This window comes from Perognathus longimembris, chromosome 12 (genome assembly GCF_023159225.1).
Source record: "Perognathus longimembris pacificus isolate PPM17 chromosome 12, ASM2315922v1, whole genome shotgun sequence".
NCBI classification, from domain to species: domain Eukaryota; kingdom Metazoa; phylum Chordata; class Mammalia; order Rodentia; family Heteromyidae; genus Perognathus; species Perognathus longimembris.
The window spans coordinates 66,828,026-66,844,906 of record NC_063172.1 but is presented as its reverse complement, the minus strand read 5'-3'; the positions used below and the strand labels follow the sequence as shown (position 1 = coordinate 66,844,906).

Below are 16,881 nucleotides of genomic sequence, written 5' to 3'. Positions count from 1 at the left end.
AAACCACTTGTACAAACATGTTCATTGCTGCACTATTCAACCTAGCCACCTCATGGAAATGGCTTAGATGCCCTCCAATGAATGAATGGATCAAGAAAATGTGATATATACATACACAATGATATTTTACTCATCCATTGGGAAGATGATTCCATATCATTTACAAAGAAATAGATGAACCTGGAAAAAATTACGTTAAGTGAAGTAAGGTCCAGAGAGAGACAAAGGATGCATGTTTTCTCTCGTATGTGGAAGCTGGAACTAATGTATAAATGCAGAAGTAAACACATATGGAGTTCTGTGAAAGTGCACACAAATGCTAACTGAAGTATGATATTTGCAGGGGAGAATTCAAACCATGTAATTCCTCAGAAAAATCAACTCACAGTCCAACAAAATGAACACCAGGAAAGTGACACTTCAAAAGTTTGTGGGGAGGGAGTCAAGGGGAGATGGGTAGACTAATGAAGAGAAGAAAGAGGCAAAATGAAGGTACAATATTCAATGCATATTCTATGAAACTAAAAAAAAATTGAGGGGAGGGCTGGGTTGAGAGGCATGAGGAGAAAGGTAAAAGGGATGACATCTACCAAGATGCAAAATTGTACTTATAAACTGATTGGTGGAATGTTAAGTCCTTTGTACAACTACTTAAATATACCAAGGGCACTGAGAAACCTTCCATAATTTCCCATATAAGTTGAAATTTCCAAAATATCTCTATCTAGCTATCTAGCTATCTAATTCTTAAAAGAATTTCACTGGGGAACAAGAAAATTTTCTTTGGCTTTTCATGACATGCAGCAATAAGAATACAGATTAGAGAAAAATTAATTACTTCTATTATTTTCCAAGGTAAAAGAGCAAATGTATGTTTTTGTAAGTACCCTCTAGAAAATCATGATTAAGCAAATAAATAAGCCTTATCAAAAATATCCTGAAAGCTTTATTTTATTTTTTTATAATTAAAAATTTTTAAAAAGATGAAAAAAGGTTGTCATAGGATATTTGGATACTTGCTTTAAAATAAGATTGTGGGTTCCTGTGAAATAGTACTTGTTACTTACTGCATTTGAATGACAAAAATCAACTAAAAATTAAGCAGAGAAGGTAACATAGCTATAACATTTTAGTTCTTGTAGAAGTACAGATTCTTTGTCCACTCTTGTTCATGTTGTTGTCTTAAATAACTGGGCGTAATAAAATCAACTGAAAGGACAGGGATTCACTCTGGTAAGACAGAAACTTTAGCCTGTAGGCAGATAACACAGACACATTAACCCTTCATATTGTGCAGGAAGCCAATAAGCAGGAAATCAAGGAAGCAAGCCCATCACCATTGAGCAAACTTTGCCAAGCTTTTCACATTCCATAGCTTTTCACACTCAGGGATTATAAAAGAAAGCAAATAAAATTCACATTTCAGGTTTCTTTGTGCACCTTAATATTTTGGAACAAACATGCACCTTGGGACACAGCTCAGGAGAACACAAGAACTAATTTCACAAGGAGCTGCTAGCATATAACGTTATCTTCTTGCTGATACCTCCACACAAATTGATACGAAAGCATTTTCAGAAGTTCTCAGTTTTCAATTACCAATGCAGTCAATATCAGTAGCTGTCATCCACATAAACTGAACTTTTAGTTTCTTTTTGTTTTTTAATTTTATTATAAAGGTGATGTACAGAGGGGTCACAGTTACATAAGTCAGGTATGAGTACATTTCTCTTTGAACATTGTCACCTCTTCCCCAAAGCTTTAGTTTCAAGGGTAGAAATGAGTTTAAAGAACAAAAAAGAAAAAGAACAACCACACAAAGAAGTACTCTTTTCGGAGTACTTGGGGGGAAAAGCATACCAGGGGGCCTTTTTATTCCTGTTAACTGTGTTCCTAAAATAGTCCCAACCACCAATAGTAAGTAAGCTTGAATTTTTGTTTATGTATTTTGGAGTACTGGGGTTTGAACTTAGGGTGCTCTGTTGGTTAAGCGGGTGCTCTGTCACTGAGCCACATGTCCAGCCTATTAATTAATTTTCCCTTTAAGCAAATTAACCAACTTCAGTTTTACAGAGTCAGTAGTAGAGAATTGTCTGTCACCAATAAGCATTCTATCAGAACTCACAAATACATACAGCACAACATTCTACAACTTACAAGTTGTAACTTTATTCTACCACTTTAGTCATAGGTCAAGAATTAATACAGAATTTTAAAACCTGTTAGTGCAGATACCAAAAAGCTGCTCTTCTTTGGGACATGGTATTCTCAAATGATTCTCATTCAAAATAGGCAATTGGAGGAAGAGAAAGGTTTAGGATATCTCCTATCACTCAAGAGAAAAGACACCACTATAAAACATCTCTAGATTCCGTCTACTAGACAACTAAATGATTATATGATAAAAAATAATCTCACAATCATTGTAACAACCAATGGGTAAAAATTTATTGACTATTCTTTTTTTGTTGTTTCTAAGAAAAAGCTCTAGTAAGGTGCTGGTGTGTAACACTTGTAATCCTAGCTACTCAGGAGACTGCAATCTAAGGACAGAGACTCAAAGCCAGGAAGGAAAGTCAGTGGGAGATAAAAATCTCCAGCTAGCCACCAAATATCCCGAATTGGTGTTGTACTAGCCTGATGCCAGCCTTAAGTGAAAAAGCTCTGAGATCAACCTCTCAGTACCGGCACAAAGGCAAAGAGAGAGACAGACAGACAGACAGACAGAGACAGAGGCAGACAGAGAGAACAGAGAGAGGGAGACAGAGAGAGACGGAGAGAGAGAAAAAAACAACAAAGGAAAAAAGAAAGAAAAGCTTTAGATAAATTTAACAGTATGTGCCAAGAACACTTTGCAAACTGAGCCGCCCTTAGAAAGGTCCAAAGAGCTTCCTTCTACAACGTGTGTGTGTGAACAGCATTTATGACAGAAAAAAAGAAATGCAGTATAGACTGATTATAGCTTAATGGGTGTTCGCTTTCTTTGAGCATGGTTTAATCAGTTGTCTGTGATTGGCTGAGATTCTGCCGTCTCACTCCTTAGTCGGCTTTTACTTAGTCCGTGTATTTTTTTTATTTTTTGCCAGTAATGGGGCTTGATTGAACTCAGGGCCTGAGCACTGTCCCTGGCCTCTTTTTGCTCAAGGCTACCACTCTGCCACTTGAGCCACAGCGCCACCTCTGGCTTTTTCTATATATGTGGTACTGAGGAATCGAACCCAGGGCTTCATGTATACGAGACAAGCACTTTTACCACTAGGCCATATTCCCAGCCCCATACTTAGTCCATGTATCAAATTGCAGTTCATTACATTAGAAAGCACAGAGGTATCTTCAGGCCAAGTGCAGTTTAATCTAACAATACAAACAGGGAACAAAATCAACAAATGAGTGTGGGGAAACGGGGCAGGGCACTGTCCCTGGCTTCTTTTTGCTCAAGGCTAGCACTCTGCCCCTTGAGCCACAGCGCCACTTCTGGCCGTTTCTATTTATGAGGTGCTGAGGAATCGAACCCAGGGCTTCATGTATATGAGGCAAGCACTCTTGCCACTAGGCCATATCCCCAGCCCACAAATCATATTTTAAAGATGCAATCACTCACACTCCTACAAGTTTCTTAAATGCATAGGATGGTAGAATCACCTGCTCTGAAACAAAGTTGCATATCTGTAAGAAATCCAGCAATATCTGAGTCTAGCATCCTATTGAAGGGATGTCTGGTAATTTTGCTTATTTCTAAGTCTCAAATTTCTCCTTATAAGATCATATACAAACACAGGGTTTCTTTTGGCAGGCTGGGGGGAAATAGCTAGTAGATTTCTCTTTGTCTACTGCTATAAGTAGCATATGGCCTTTGGGCAAATGAATTCCTTGCATTAAATGAAATTGTTGTGGTATCACATCAGTATTTTAGGTTGATCCTCAGGTAGTTTAATGTTCTTCTCCTAGGTCCATTTTCCATGCTGAAGGTTTTACAAACCAATTATGCTATTCTTCTAATTATAACGTGTGAAAAAAAAAACATAATAGTGACTGTTTAAAGTCAATAGAACTATGATCTCCAGTTTCTAAAATTCCCCTATTGAATGTAAACACATTCCTTTAGCTACTGGTTTTCTCAGTTTATTCTTTGTCCAAAGTCAACACTTTAAAATATCCTATTTTTGAATTTCTCTTCCATCTTCATTCAATTAACACCCCTGTGGTAACCTTGAGGCACTTTCAAAATCTTCTATATATAGTGTACATTTTTAGGTTCATTTTCTGAAAGACAGAAAAAATTCCCCTCTCTTTTTATTTCTCTGCGTATTCTTCTTCTGGTCTTCAGATACTAAGAGAACATTCTTTTCCCTCCACCTTTTCTGATATCCATTCAGTAGGTCCCAAGGTAAAATATTACTGTTTGCCAGCCTTCCCGTTCCTCACACAATTTATTTCTTTAGGCAGCTCCTGTCATTTATTCATTTAATCTTTGTTATATCTGAGATTCACTGTGTAGTCTTTTCTTTAGTCTTTTCTGTTATTATATTGGTTTTATTTCTATTTCTGTGTCTTTATCTCTCTGTCTCTTGCTGTCTTTCTGTTTCTCTCCGCTCCTCTCCTCTCCCCTCCCATGCTCCCTTTCTCTCATCATCTCCCTAGGCAAATGGATAAGAGACTACTTCTTCATTCATTTGCTTCTGACCTTTTATTCTAATAAAACTTTCATGATCTCTGTTTCCCCTCATGTTTCAATTTTCTCTTAATATTCATGAACACACCTATTGTTGTATGCATATCTTCACTGCCACTAGAAATAATCACTTCTAAAGCATTTTGCCTTCTTTATTCCTTCAGAAGTCTGGCGGGGGAGGGGGGTCAAAATTTCAGGAAGAGGGGAAGCTGGAACGAAGTGAGAAGAGGAGGAGAGGTTGAAAAGTGCAGAAGAGAAAAGACTGAGGGGACACTGAGGCCTGAGGCTGCTTTGAAGCCGCAGGTAGCACTCTCTCCCACCTTACTTTAAAATGCTTTGATCTTGCTCTGATCATGAACACATAACACGTCCTTACAGCATAATTAAAGATCTAATGATAGACTTGTCCGTCAGTAAGTCTTACTTTTCCAATTGCCTTTCATCTGAGTGAGCTGGACTCCTTTCTTGAGACGCCTGGCCAAAGACAAGGGTGTGGTCTTAGATTCTAGACGCCAGGTGCCTTCGTAGTTAAAGGGTCCTGAAAGTCAGAAGCTGCCCGAGACACAGTGGTCTCGTTGGCTAGCAATGGCGCAGTGGACCTAGCCCTGTCCCAGGCACTGTGGAATCACAAAGATGCACACAGTACCCCTCCAGGGGTTTATAACAAATGCTAATATCAATCATAAACACATTCTAGAACAGAGCGTGTACACGAATAAATGCTGGTTTCCAGAGATGGCCACCATGAGAAACATGGATTATAGTGGCTTTGTGGGAGGAAATCGTCCCCAAAGTCGTCCCCAAAGAACAGAAATGGGGAGGCTAGACAGAGATGTTCCTAAGGAGCAAGGACACAGGGTTACCCGTGGAAGAAGGGGGGGGGGGGGAACCACGCGTTCGAGGACACGGGTGAGGACCTCAGCTCAGCATCGTCCAGGGCCTGCGTGCCGTGGCCTCTTCCTGTGAGCTTGAGTGGAGACCTGGAGGCTCTGGAGGGGACATCGGGGCTCCAGCGGTGCTGCCGTCCTCCTGCTCCTCACCGTTCCTGCCTCTAGCTTCCACCCGAACCGAGTGTCACAAAGCCAGGCCACATGTGTGCAGTGATAGGCCGTGAGAGGAAGGGAAGAGACACAGGACCCCCCACCCCCCTTCCAGTTTAGGCAGTCTAGAAATAAAGAAAGCAAAGGAGAAAACAATGTCAGAGATCCTGAGGGAGAAGAGAATTTCAAACAGAGAGAAGGTAATGATGGCCTCCGGAGCCAGGGAATGTGGGGTTGTGTGGGGTGAGGTCGCTGCCAAGCTGAGAGGTGTCAGAGGGATTCTGGGAGAGAAGGCGATGGGAAGGAGTGTGCTTGCAAGGAGACTTGCAAGGGCTTGAAAAGGAAGAGGCCGAAAGGGCTGTGTTGAAGGATGTGGAGAAGAGGGAGGAGAAGGAAAAGGAAGATAAGAAGAAGCAAGAGGGGAGAGACACAGAGGAAGAAAAGGAGGGATGAAAAAGAGGAGGAGACGGGAGAAGAAGAGGAGGAAGAGGTGAGGGAGGAGGAGGAGAAATAACAAGAAAAAGCTAAAAGACTGACAGCACACAAGAATGTGGGAACAGCTCATGTTTGGGCAGGAGTTTTTGTAAGGTGAAAACAGAAGCTTGAGAACATCAAGGTGAAGGAGGCCGAAACCAAGTTCATATTTACTATTTCCTCACATTGGAACAAAAAGGGCAGAGAGAGAGACAGAGAGAGGGAGAGAGAGAAAAAGAGAGAGAGAGAGAGAGAGAGAGAGAGAGAGAGAGAGAGAGGGAGCTGATAGGCAGTGAGGTCTATGCTCACAAGACACTGAACCAGGCACCCAGCACACTGGTGGCTCATATCTGTAATCCTAGCTACTCAGGAGGATTGCGGTTCAAAGTTAGCCCAGGCAGCAAAGTCCAAGATAACCTTATCTCCAATTAACCACCAGAAAGCCAGAAGTGGCACTGTGGCTCAAAGTGGTAGAGTGCTAGACTTGAGCTGAAGAGCTCAGGGACAGCGCTCAGGTGCTGAGTTTAAGCCCCACAACCAACAGAAAACAAAACAGAACAAAACATTGAGCACAAAACCATATACTAATTATTACCAAATAGGGGAAGCTATAGAATCTATGTTTCTTTGGGTCTGGCTCACTTCACTTAGTATGATTTTTTTTCTAAGTCCTTCTATTTTCTTATGAATGGGGCAGTGTTGTTAGAATATATTAGATATTGCCAGAAAGGACGCAGACATGCAGGTAGGAAAGAACGAAGGAAAAGTTTATTGCCAGCAAAAGGACTGGCAAGACCCCTTCTCACCAGGGAGAAGTAAGAAGTACCAGCTATTGTGTTAGGTGACTTTTATAACCTCTTGCTGCCTTATCTGGTTATAGCTGCCCTCAGGTGACCTATATGGACTGTAGGGACCTCGCGTTGCTCAGGAGAGGTGCGTGCTAAGCTATGGGAGAGTGCCAATTGGGCTTTCAAATGTCATTCTTAGTACATGTCTAGGATAGTCCTAGCAGATCATCACAATAGCTCAAGAGCTATGTACATATGATCACATAAGATGAAGCTACGCAAAATGGACTCCAAGTTATGGAAACAAGTGGTTTATCTATGTTCTTTTGTTTATCTTCCTTATGGTTTAGCCCCTGTTGTCACTGTTTTTGATTTTGGTACCCTAGGTATTGAATGTATGTTTGTGTGAATGAGGGAAGGGAAGGGGAACATCAAAATGGGGAGACAAAGGTAAAAGGTGAACCAGTGCAACAACAATACTTACAAGATACTATGCTGTAAATCAACTGTACAACTCAGGAGGGAGGGAGGGAATTGGGGAGGAAGAAAGTTGGGAGAAAAATGAAGGAGGAGCTAACAAGTTTGACAAGAAATGGACTCACTACCTTATGTATGTAAACAGTAACTCCTCTGTACCTTGACAATAAAAATTAAAATAAAAACAGAAAAACAACTACCATGATAGGGTTACTTATACTACAAAGACCTGCCATGCCCTTTTATCTCCTCCAGATACCTATACAAAAATAAGGCCTATGTCCTCTCACTCATATGCTTAAGAAAAAGCTTAGCACTAAATTTCTCTATCATATTATCCATCAAGTTTAAGATCTGGAAAGAAGAGATTAAAAATAATCTAGTGACCACCAATAGATCCCAATATAAGATGTTGACATCCCTTTCCAAATGCAACATCCTTTCTTTTTCTGCCTGACAGTGTTTTAATATAGTTCCCTCTTCCACTAAAATATGACAAGCACAGAACCAGTAAATACCATTGCTCATATTCTCATTTTCAAATCCCTAAATGGTTTAATAATTCATTCCCCCTTGGTGCTTTAAAAATGGAACTTTTATCTTTGAATTCATCTATAAAACTGTTCTCTCTGCTCCTGCGTTCTAAATGGACTTCATTTATCACTCATTTTATGGGAGCTTATCTACTCCAAGAGGGGTTTGATCAGATAACTTGGTCCTTAAGAAAGCAGAGGAAGATTGCTAGGAATGGCTTCTGTTGTTTGAGAACTTCTCTTTGATCTGATATTTTTAGGAAGGTTATAGCAGTTCTCCAGGGTCTCTTGCATTTCTGATGACTCAGAAAATGATTACCTTGGTCTCAAAGTCTGGAGAGCCCTTTGTCCAGAATTGCTTGCTGGATCCCATCTTCCAGAATGATCGGAAGATAGCTTAATCCCTAGTCAGGGACTGAAACATTCCTAGTTTAGTGTTCTGATATAATATGACAGATTTATATATTGTTCTGACATAGTGAAATGCAAAGAGATGAAGTATGTTATTTATACAGTAACTTCTTATTTCCACAGTTCACTGACTGTTGTATAGGCTTTCTTGGCCTCATCTGAAAGGTCTCCAGTTTCCCTCTGAGCCTTGCAAAGCAGCCTTCCTGGCTTAGAAAGATGATTAAGTCAGCAAGGAGAAAGAAAAATACAATATAAACAAACAAAGAAACAAAACCAGGGGGCCAGGGGAACTTCCATTTCCTGTGGCATTTCTCTTTGCAGATTTATTCATTCCTCAGTTTGAATACATGAGCCACAGAGCAAAGGCTGGTTAAATGAATCTTTCCTTTCTCTGGTCCATCATTCACTCAACAAACATGATTGACCATTTCTTCCATGAACATTGTGCTTCCTTCCAAGAGGTAGAAGGAACTATATGAATTATAGTTCCCAAGTATATTCCTAAACAAAAAAAATATACTTCTGCATTCAAAGAGGAAGCAGTTTTGTGAAGCAACCAGGCCAAAAAGAAAACAAGTAATTTAGTATAGTGAGTCCTAATCATAAAAGATGTGCCAAATATTATACTTGTTTCTGTAACATGGAGTTCATTTCACTTAGCATCATCTTATGTGTTCATAAGGACATAGCTATTGGGCTCTTGTTATCCTCTGCTGTGACTAGCCTAAACCTGTGCTAATTATTCCCTATAAGGGAGACCATAGAGTTCATGTTTCTTTGGGTCTGGTGCACTTCATTTAGTATAATTTCTTCAAGTCCTTCCATTTCCTTACGAATGGGGCAATGTCATTCTTTCTGATAGAGGCATAGAATTCCATTGTGTATAGGTAGCACATTTTCCTGATCCATTCGTCTACTGAGGGGCATCTGGGTTGGTTCCATATTTTAGCTATGACAAATTGTGCTGCAATGAACATAGTTGTGCTGGTGGCTTTAGTGTGTTCTTGTTTGTAATCTTTTGGGTAGATGCCCAAAAGTGGGGCTGCTGGATCATAGGGGAGCTCTATGTTTAGCCTTCTGAGGAATCTCCATACCACTTTCCAGAGGGGTTGAACCAGTTTGCATTCACACCAACAATGTAGTAGGGTTCCTTTTTGGTCACATCCCCTCCAGCATTTGTTATTATTAGTTTTCCTGATAATGGACATTCTTACTGCGGGAAGGTGAAATCTGTGTTGCTTTGGTTTGCATTTCTTTTATGGTCAGTGATGCACTTCTTCATGTGTCTCTTGGCCATTCTCATTTCCTCTTCAGAGAAGTCTCTTTTTAGGTCTTTAGCCCATTTGTTGAGGGGAGCAGTTGGTTTTTGAGGATTTGTTTTAGAGGAATTTAATTTTTTAAGTTCTACATATATTTTAGATATGAGGCCTTTGTCCGTTGTATGGCCAGTAAAGATCTTCTCCCAGTCTGTGGGCTTTCTGTTTATCTATGTCCTTTGCCCTGCAGAAGTTCTGCAGTTTGATGCAGTCCCATTTGTTCAACCTTTCTTCTATATGTTATGGAAACAAGTGGTATATCATTATTGTAATTATTTTCAACATGCAATGTGAAACAGTACCCTTTTCTTTGCTCTTTCTCCTCTCATATTCCCTTCCTGTAGTTTTACCCTTGCTATCACTGTATCTGATCTTAGATATTGGATACTTAGATCTGGATACTGTATATACCTGTATTAGAACTAGGGAAGGGAAAGGGAATACCAAAATTGAGAGACAAAGGATAAAAAAAAATTCCAAAAGCAATACTTACAAAACCATTTGGTGTAAACCAACTGTACAACTCATGGGGGGGGGGAGAGGGAAAGGGGGAGGGGGGAGGGGGGTGGCAGGGGAAAAATGAGGGAGGAGGTAAAAAGTTGGACAAGAAATGTACCCACTGCCTTACATATGAAACTGTAACCCCTCTGCACTTCACTTTGACAGTAAAGAAAAAAAGGTAAAAAAAGAAAAGAAAAGAAAAGAAAAGAAAAAAGTGCCAAATATTAGAGGGAGGAACACAGAGACTAACTCAACTGATGCTGAGAATATTGAGGAAAACTTCGGGGAATCATTTTAAGTGAAAATCTTTTCAGCTGTCATGAACCTGAGATTGACTCTCTCAAAGGAGCTTGGTTGAACTCTCCAAGCAGAAAGGATGGAAAAGGTTTGGTCCTTTCTCTTCTTCTTTTTTCTTCGTTTCCATCAGAAATAAAAGGGAATCTTTATTTGTTTCATTCTAATACGTTTTATTAGAAGGCAGGGTTACACTTATTTCTGCCTTATTTGAATTCAGCGATTTTGCCTTGTCTTCTTAAAATACATGTGAGTATATATTTACCATTAGCAATAATCACTTTATTAGACTTTTTGAGGCATTAGAAATAAAACATGGCACTGTGAATTTTTAGGGATTACGACCTCTAGGACAGCCCTTTAAGTCTGTACAGATCAAGGAGCAGAGTAATCACTATCGCTTCCAAGATATTTCAGAGTAGATAGAAGAAGATATTTCATAGTATTTTCTCTAATCTTAAAGGCCAGTACCTTTGCTGCCCTGGTGCAAAGATCACCCCCCGTGCATACGAATCCACGTTTAGAGTCGCCATCGACATTAACGCAAAGCCGGCAAGATGGGTGTGGTGATTTATACCCGCATTTGTTGGTGTGGTGGTTGCCGAAAGCGATGCCTTGTGGTTCATCCTCTTGGGGGGTGGGGGGGGCTAGGGGTCAGGCAGGAGGAGGCACAAGCCCCAGGGCCCACCCGGGACGCCTGAGAAGTGAGCTGGCTTCGTGTTGCAGGGACCACCGAGACTGTCAGAAGGTGAGGACCCACGCGATGTGTCTTGTAGTGCCTTCAAGCAGAGGCCACCCCGCAAAGCCAGAAGCTTCGCCGTGCCCTGGGGAGACGTCAGAGCCACGCGGGTCTGGGTGGCTCTGTCCCCTCACTCCCTAGTCTTGAGACAGAAGGAAACGTAGAAGGCCGCTGCCCCAGGTGGAGGCCTTCCCTGGCCACCAGTGGCTCACGCTTGCATTTGTATTAGCCCCCAGGACACACACACACACACACGTGCACACACACGTGCACACACGCACACACACACGCACACACGCACACACACGTGGAGTGAAGGGCTCCTTCCCTAGCACCTGGCATCACCTGGAAACTTGCTGGAAATCCAGAGTCCCGGGCTTCTCCCCGCAGCTCAGTGCAGCAGGGCTGTCAGGGCGCAAGGCCCTGTGGCCGGGGATGGGGAGCCTGGCAGGCCCTGCAGCCACGGCGGAGGTGGCTGAGCACTGGAGTCCCTGGAGGAGCCGGTCAAGCCCCGGGCTCCTGGGGGAGAGATCTGCCCCATCTGCCCCGGGGGAGCCTGGGATGCCTGTGGCTGCTTGTAGCCCTCATAGGGTCCTTGCCCTGGGGGAGGTGCTGGAGGGAACAGAGTTGTGCAGACCAGGGGCTTCCGGGGCAGAGCAGGCAGGCGAAGCCAAGCAGACGGGGGCTGTGAGCAGCAGCAGCCCGGCCCTCTGCCGGCTCCTGCCCCCTCCTGCCCCTCTGCTGGGCTGGGCCGGGCTGGGCTGCCTTCCCTCCCTCCGTCCCTCCCTCCCTCTCTCCCGGGGCTGAAGAGGAGGGCCACCCTCTGCGCTTTCCCCAGCCTTCCCCCTCCGGCCCCCTCTCCTCCCCGGGACTCCCCAGCCCTCCCTGGCCGGGCGATGAGGCTCCCCGGGGCGGCCCGGGGCCGGGCAGCTCCTCTCCTGCCCCTGTGCTGGCTGCTGCTGAAGCTGCTGCAGCCGGGGCGCGGCCACCTCTACAACCACCGCTATGCTGGGTAAGTGTCCTGCGCGGCCGGTGCCCCCCTTCCCCTGGCTCAGGGTGTCTGTGAATCCGCAGCTTTCCTGGTCCCTGTGGCCCCCCCAGCTCTCAGCCAGCCGGGGGGCGGGGCACTGCGTGAAGGTGGGCGCGGTGGGCGTGCGTGGCCAGGCTGGGCCTGGGGGGAGAGCCCTGGCCGGTGTCCTGTCTGGGGTGACTCTGGACACCATGCCAGGGGGGCTGTTGTACCGTGGGAATGGTGACCCGAAAATTAAGGCTTTTGACTCAGAACTGTGTTCACCAGGGGCTAATTTAAGAACCGAGGGCGATGTGTTCGAGGTGGTGGTGGTTGTGACACTTGTGGGTGATGTGTTCGAGGTGGTGGTTGTGACACTTGTGGGCGATGTGTTCGAGGTGGTGGTGGTTGTGACACTTGTGGGTGATGTGTTCGAGGTGGTGGTGGTTGTGACACTTGTGGGTGATGTGTTTGAGGTGGTGGTGGTTGTGACACTTGTGGGCGATGTGTTCGAGGTGGTGGTGGTTGTGACACTTGTGGGCGATGTGTTCGAGGTGGTGGTGGTTGTGACACTTGTGGGCGATGTGTTCGAGGTGGTGGTGGTTGTGACTCGTGAAGTCTGCCGAGCGAGCGGTTGTTAAAGAATTGTTTTTTCTTTTATCAGCTCTGAACAGTGCAGATAGTTCGATTCAGAATAACTAGAAGTAGCGGGCTACAAATCTCTGGGTTTTTGAGCAGGCCTTGCCATGCACGCGGCTGTCTTGAGGAAGCTCGGGCTGGGTGGAACGGAACGCAGCACCTTGCTAGGCGTGCTCTCCGGGTCCCGGCTTGCGGTGCTGTGGACAGCATGCGTGTGACTCGGCTTTGGGGGGGGGGCGTTGTGTGAATCTGGAACTCACCGCGCGCCTGCATCTGAGGAGAGCAAGAAGCTCGAGCGGTTCCTGCGGTTCAACCGCTTGCAGGAGAGCAGGGGGGCAGGGGAAGCAGGGGGGCAGGGGAAGCCAGGGGCCTTGGGCTTCTTCAGGAGTTTACTGCTGCTCAAGAATCTCCAGCTGAGAAAAGGGTTGACACGGATGGGGACTATGACCCGGCAGTACTCAGCATCCAAGAGTGATGTCAACCGTCGGTGTGACCCACGGGAGACAGAACTGTGTTGCTGTTTCTCTCCCAAAGGACGGGCGCCTGGCTTTTCCCGACCCCCTGAACAGTGTTTCTAGGCGGGGAATTGCAAGTGTGTCCTCGGCTGTAAGGGACGCAGGAGGGGGGTAGAAGCGTGGGCTGGGGTTGGGGTCGTAGGTGGGGGCACGAGCCTCCATCTCGTCTACCTTTGCGCTCTTGGGAGGAGGAGAGGAGCTCTGACCCCCGCGGGATCCTGAGCACACGGGGCAGACTGTGGCCCCTGCGTGCCCCCCCCCCCACACCAGGGCCACCCCTCTTGGTCACTGTGTCAGGGGGAGAAGTCCCTTGGTGGCTGATCCGCGGCCTGCGGTGGGGGGACGGTGACTTCCGCACCCTGGCTGAGCCCTAGGAGTCATCATCGCCATTTCCTCCTCAGTCACCCCAGAAGGAGCTAGTCCCCCAGGCATCCATCACCAGAAGCCCGAGAGCGGTGAGGAACCAATAAATACGATGAAATCATGAGAAGCTGAAGCACTGGGCCGACCCCGTCCCTCACCTCGGCCTGAGGCCTCTTTCAAGTCAGGACTGTTGGTTTCCAAGTCTGTTCCCCACTGCACGCGGAAGCCCTTAGCTGACTGTCACGAACGCCCGTCGTGCTCTTGCTACCAGGAGCAGAGAGGCTACCCAGACGGGGCGCATGGCTTTGCCTTAGGAGCCGCAGTTCACGCGCTTAGCTGTTTGGGGACTAGCAGGTGATGGGAAGACAGGATAGAATCGTGTTTAGCCTTATTTTTGACCAGCAGTTATTTGAAGCTGCCTCATGTTTTCCGCCCTTAGTATGTATCCTTTGTTAGTTAAAAAAATAATTACAGTACAAACCTATTTCTTTCATTCTTGTAAAGATACTTGGTATGTGTTAATGAATCCAATAATATATGATGATCATTTTGCAGGACCCTGAGCACAAACAGCAATTAGGTCAGAAAAAAAAAAAAAAAACAACAACCAGAGTTCCCAAGAGCAGCTAATGCAGTGGGTTCTTTTTATACATAATCCAAAAACTATTGGAGAGGGTATATTGTGTAATCAGTGCTTAGTAAATAGAAAATTTAAACATCTCAGGAAACAACAAAAAATGTGTAGAATGACTTCAGGGAAGAGCTAGTGGCAAAAACGAATCCCATTTGAGAGTAAATTAGACATGAAGGCCCGGCATAGTAGTAAACACCTGCAATCCCGGCTACACGGGGGCAGAAATCTGGATGACTCGAAGTTGGACATCAACTAAGCCAAAAAGCAAGACTACCTCTCAACAAGTTGGGCATTGTGGCAAGTACCTGACATCCCAGAAACGGAGGAGGCATACATAGGTGGGAAGATCAAGGTGCAGAGGCTAGCCTTGAGGAGAAAAACCAAAATCCTATCTGAAAAAGACTAAAATAACTACAGCAAATAATGAAATGGCTGAGGGCATGGCCCTCAAGAGGTAAATCAATTGCTCCGTAATTAGTGTCCTGGTAAGCGTGAGCCTCTAAGTTTAACCCCAATATGACTAAAACATAACCATTACATACTTTAAAATGCCTAAAAATACACAGAAAAGAAAGTAAGTTGATGGCTGGAAATGTGGCTTTTAGTAGTGGTAGAGTGCTTGCCTAGCATGCCTGAAGCCCTGGGTTTGATTCCTCAGCTCTACATAAGCAGAAAAAGCCAGAAGTGGTGCTGTGGCTCAAATGGTAGAGTCCTAGCCTTGAGCAAAAGAAGCTAAGGGACAGTGCTCAGGCCCTGAGTTCAACCTCCGAGAATGGCGAAAAGGAAGGAAGGAAGGAAGGAGGGAGGGAGGGAGGGAGGGAGGGAGAGAGGGAGGAAGGAAGGAGGGAGGGAGGGAGGGAGGGAGGGAAGGAAGGAAGGAAGGGAGGGAGGGAGGGAGGGAGGGAGGGAGGGAGGGAAGGAAGGAAGGAAGGAAGGAAGGAAGGAAGGAAGGAAGGAAGGAAGGAAGGTTAACTTTCAAATACCACTGTATTGGGACTCTTCTGCTTTAGAGGGCTTTAGAGGGGTGGGGGTGGGGTCTTCAAATGCAAAGTCAACATTTTGCTTGTAAACAAATGACATTCCATGAGTAAGACTCTTACAGAAGCCCGCAACACTGTGCATTCTCTTCTTTCCCTCTAGTTTTTCTAGAAATAGATCTAGTTTTGCATTATATATCTAGTGCCCAAAATACATGATGTGTGTCATGTGATCTACCTGTGTCACAGGGTAGATTTTTTTTGTAGTAGTAAAGTCAGATCTAAGTCAATAAAACAATAAATTCTGCCCACAATATAGAACTAGTGATTATCATGGGTAGGAGATTTGAAAACTATTATTTATTCATGTATTTTTCATACCCTTGTTTAAGTCACCTACAGTGTAGCATAAGTCTAGAAGTCAACTGTCTGGATTTCGATTTCCATTTTCCCAAATTTATTAGCTCTGTTATCTTGGACAAGTTCCTTAACTTCTCTAGAACAAATTTTCTTATCCAGGAGAATAGAGGCAATATGAGAACCTTTTTCACCAAGTTGTTGCAAGGATTAAAGTAATAGCATGGATACCTCATGGTCTTGGCACTTAGTAAGTATTTGGTAGTATGATAAAATAGGTATCACTTAGTAAATGGTAATATAAACATTTATAAGATTAATAATTCTGTAAACCTCATGCTTCTAGAATTGTTCAATTTTACACACAAGCTGAAGTAGGAATGGACTGATTAGCTCCAGTTCAAGGTCACTGTAAGGACACAGTTGAGGTAGTTCTTCTTTTTACATTGGGTTTTATTTATTTATGTGTTATGATTATTATTCAGTCATTGTACAAGGAGGTGCTCTTCACCATACCAATTTATGAATGGAAGGCACCTTGATCAATGTCCCCCTTCCCATGGTTCTCCGCGACCCCCACCAGCCAGCTCTTTCTTACTCTACAAACTCTACTTCTCAGTCTGACACTCATTTAGGCATTTGAAAGCGTTTCAGCCTAGGAAAACCTAAAGCTGTGAATCTCATTTCTGGAATTGATAGTTTCCGGTGAAATGGGTGGTTTTTCACCTTGGTCTCCCTCTTCAGGGGGACAGTGACTCACAGGTGGTGAACCCGTGTTTGATAGAAAGCAGAAGGTGAGATGAGGAACGTCAGATCGTCACTCACGAAGTAGAGCATCCAAATGCCTGTGTCCTCCTCGTCCAGGCATGTATTCCTTGGTTACCCACTGGGGCCAAGCACAGTGACAGACAGTGAAAGCCTCTGAGGGATGTAGCTCCGTCGAGAGGAAAGGCCACATGACGAAGGAGTCGTGCGACACCTGGGCGGAGCAGGCTGTCTGGAAGACTGATAGGCGTGTTCATGCAAGGGTCAGCAATCCCCCGTGGGCCTGGCCAGTTCACATCTGCCAGCCCTGCTGTGTCTCAGCTGGTGGCTTCCTCCCCTGTTAGAGCTGCTTCTTAGAGGTCCTGAAGCTACTGCCT

General features: G+C 44.6%; 1 protein-coding gene across 1 annotated transcript in view; it reads left to right on the top strand.

Moving 5' to 3' along the window:
- Positions 1-12,141: 12,141 nt before the first annotated feature.
- Cpa6 (carboxypeptidase A6) overlaps positions 12,142-16,881 on the top strand; it is a 244,219-nt gene continuing 239,479 nt past the window's right edge. Inside the window, exon 1 of the mRNA XM_048358676.1 lies at positions 12,142-12,257. Within this exon, the coding sequence (XP_048214633.1) occupies positions 12,142-12,257 (116 nt within the window). The remainder of the gene's footprint in view (positions 12,258-16,881) is intronic.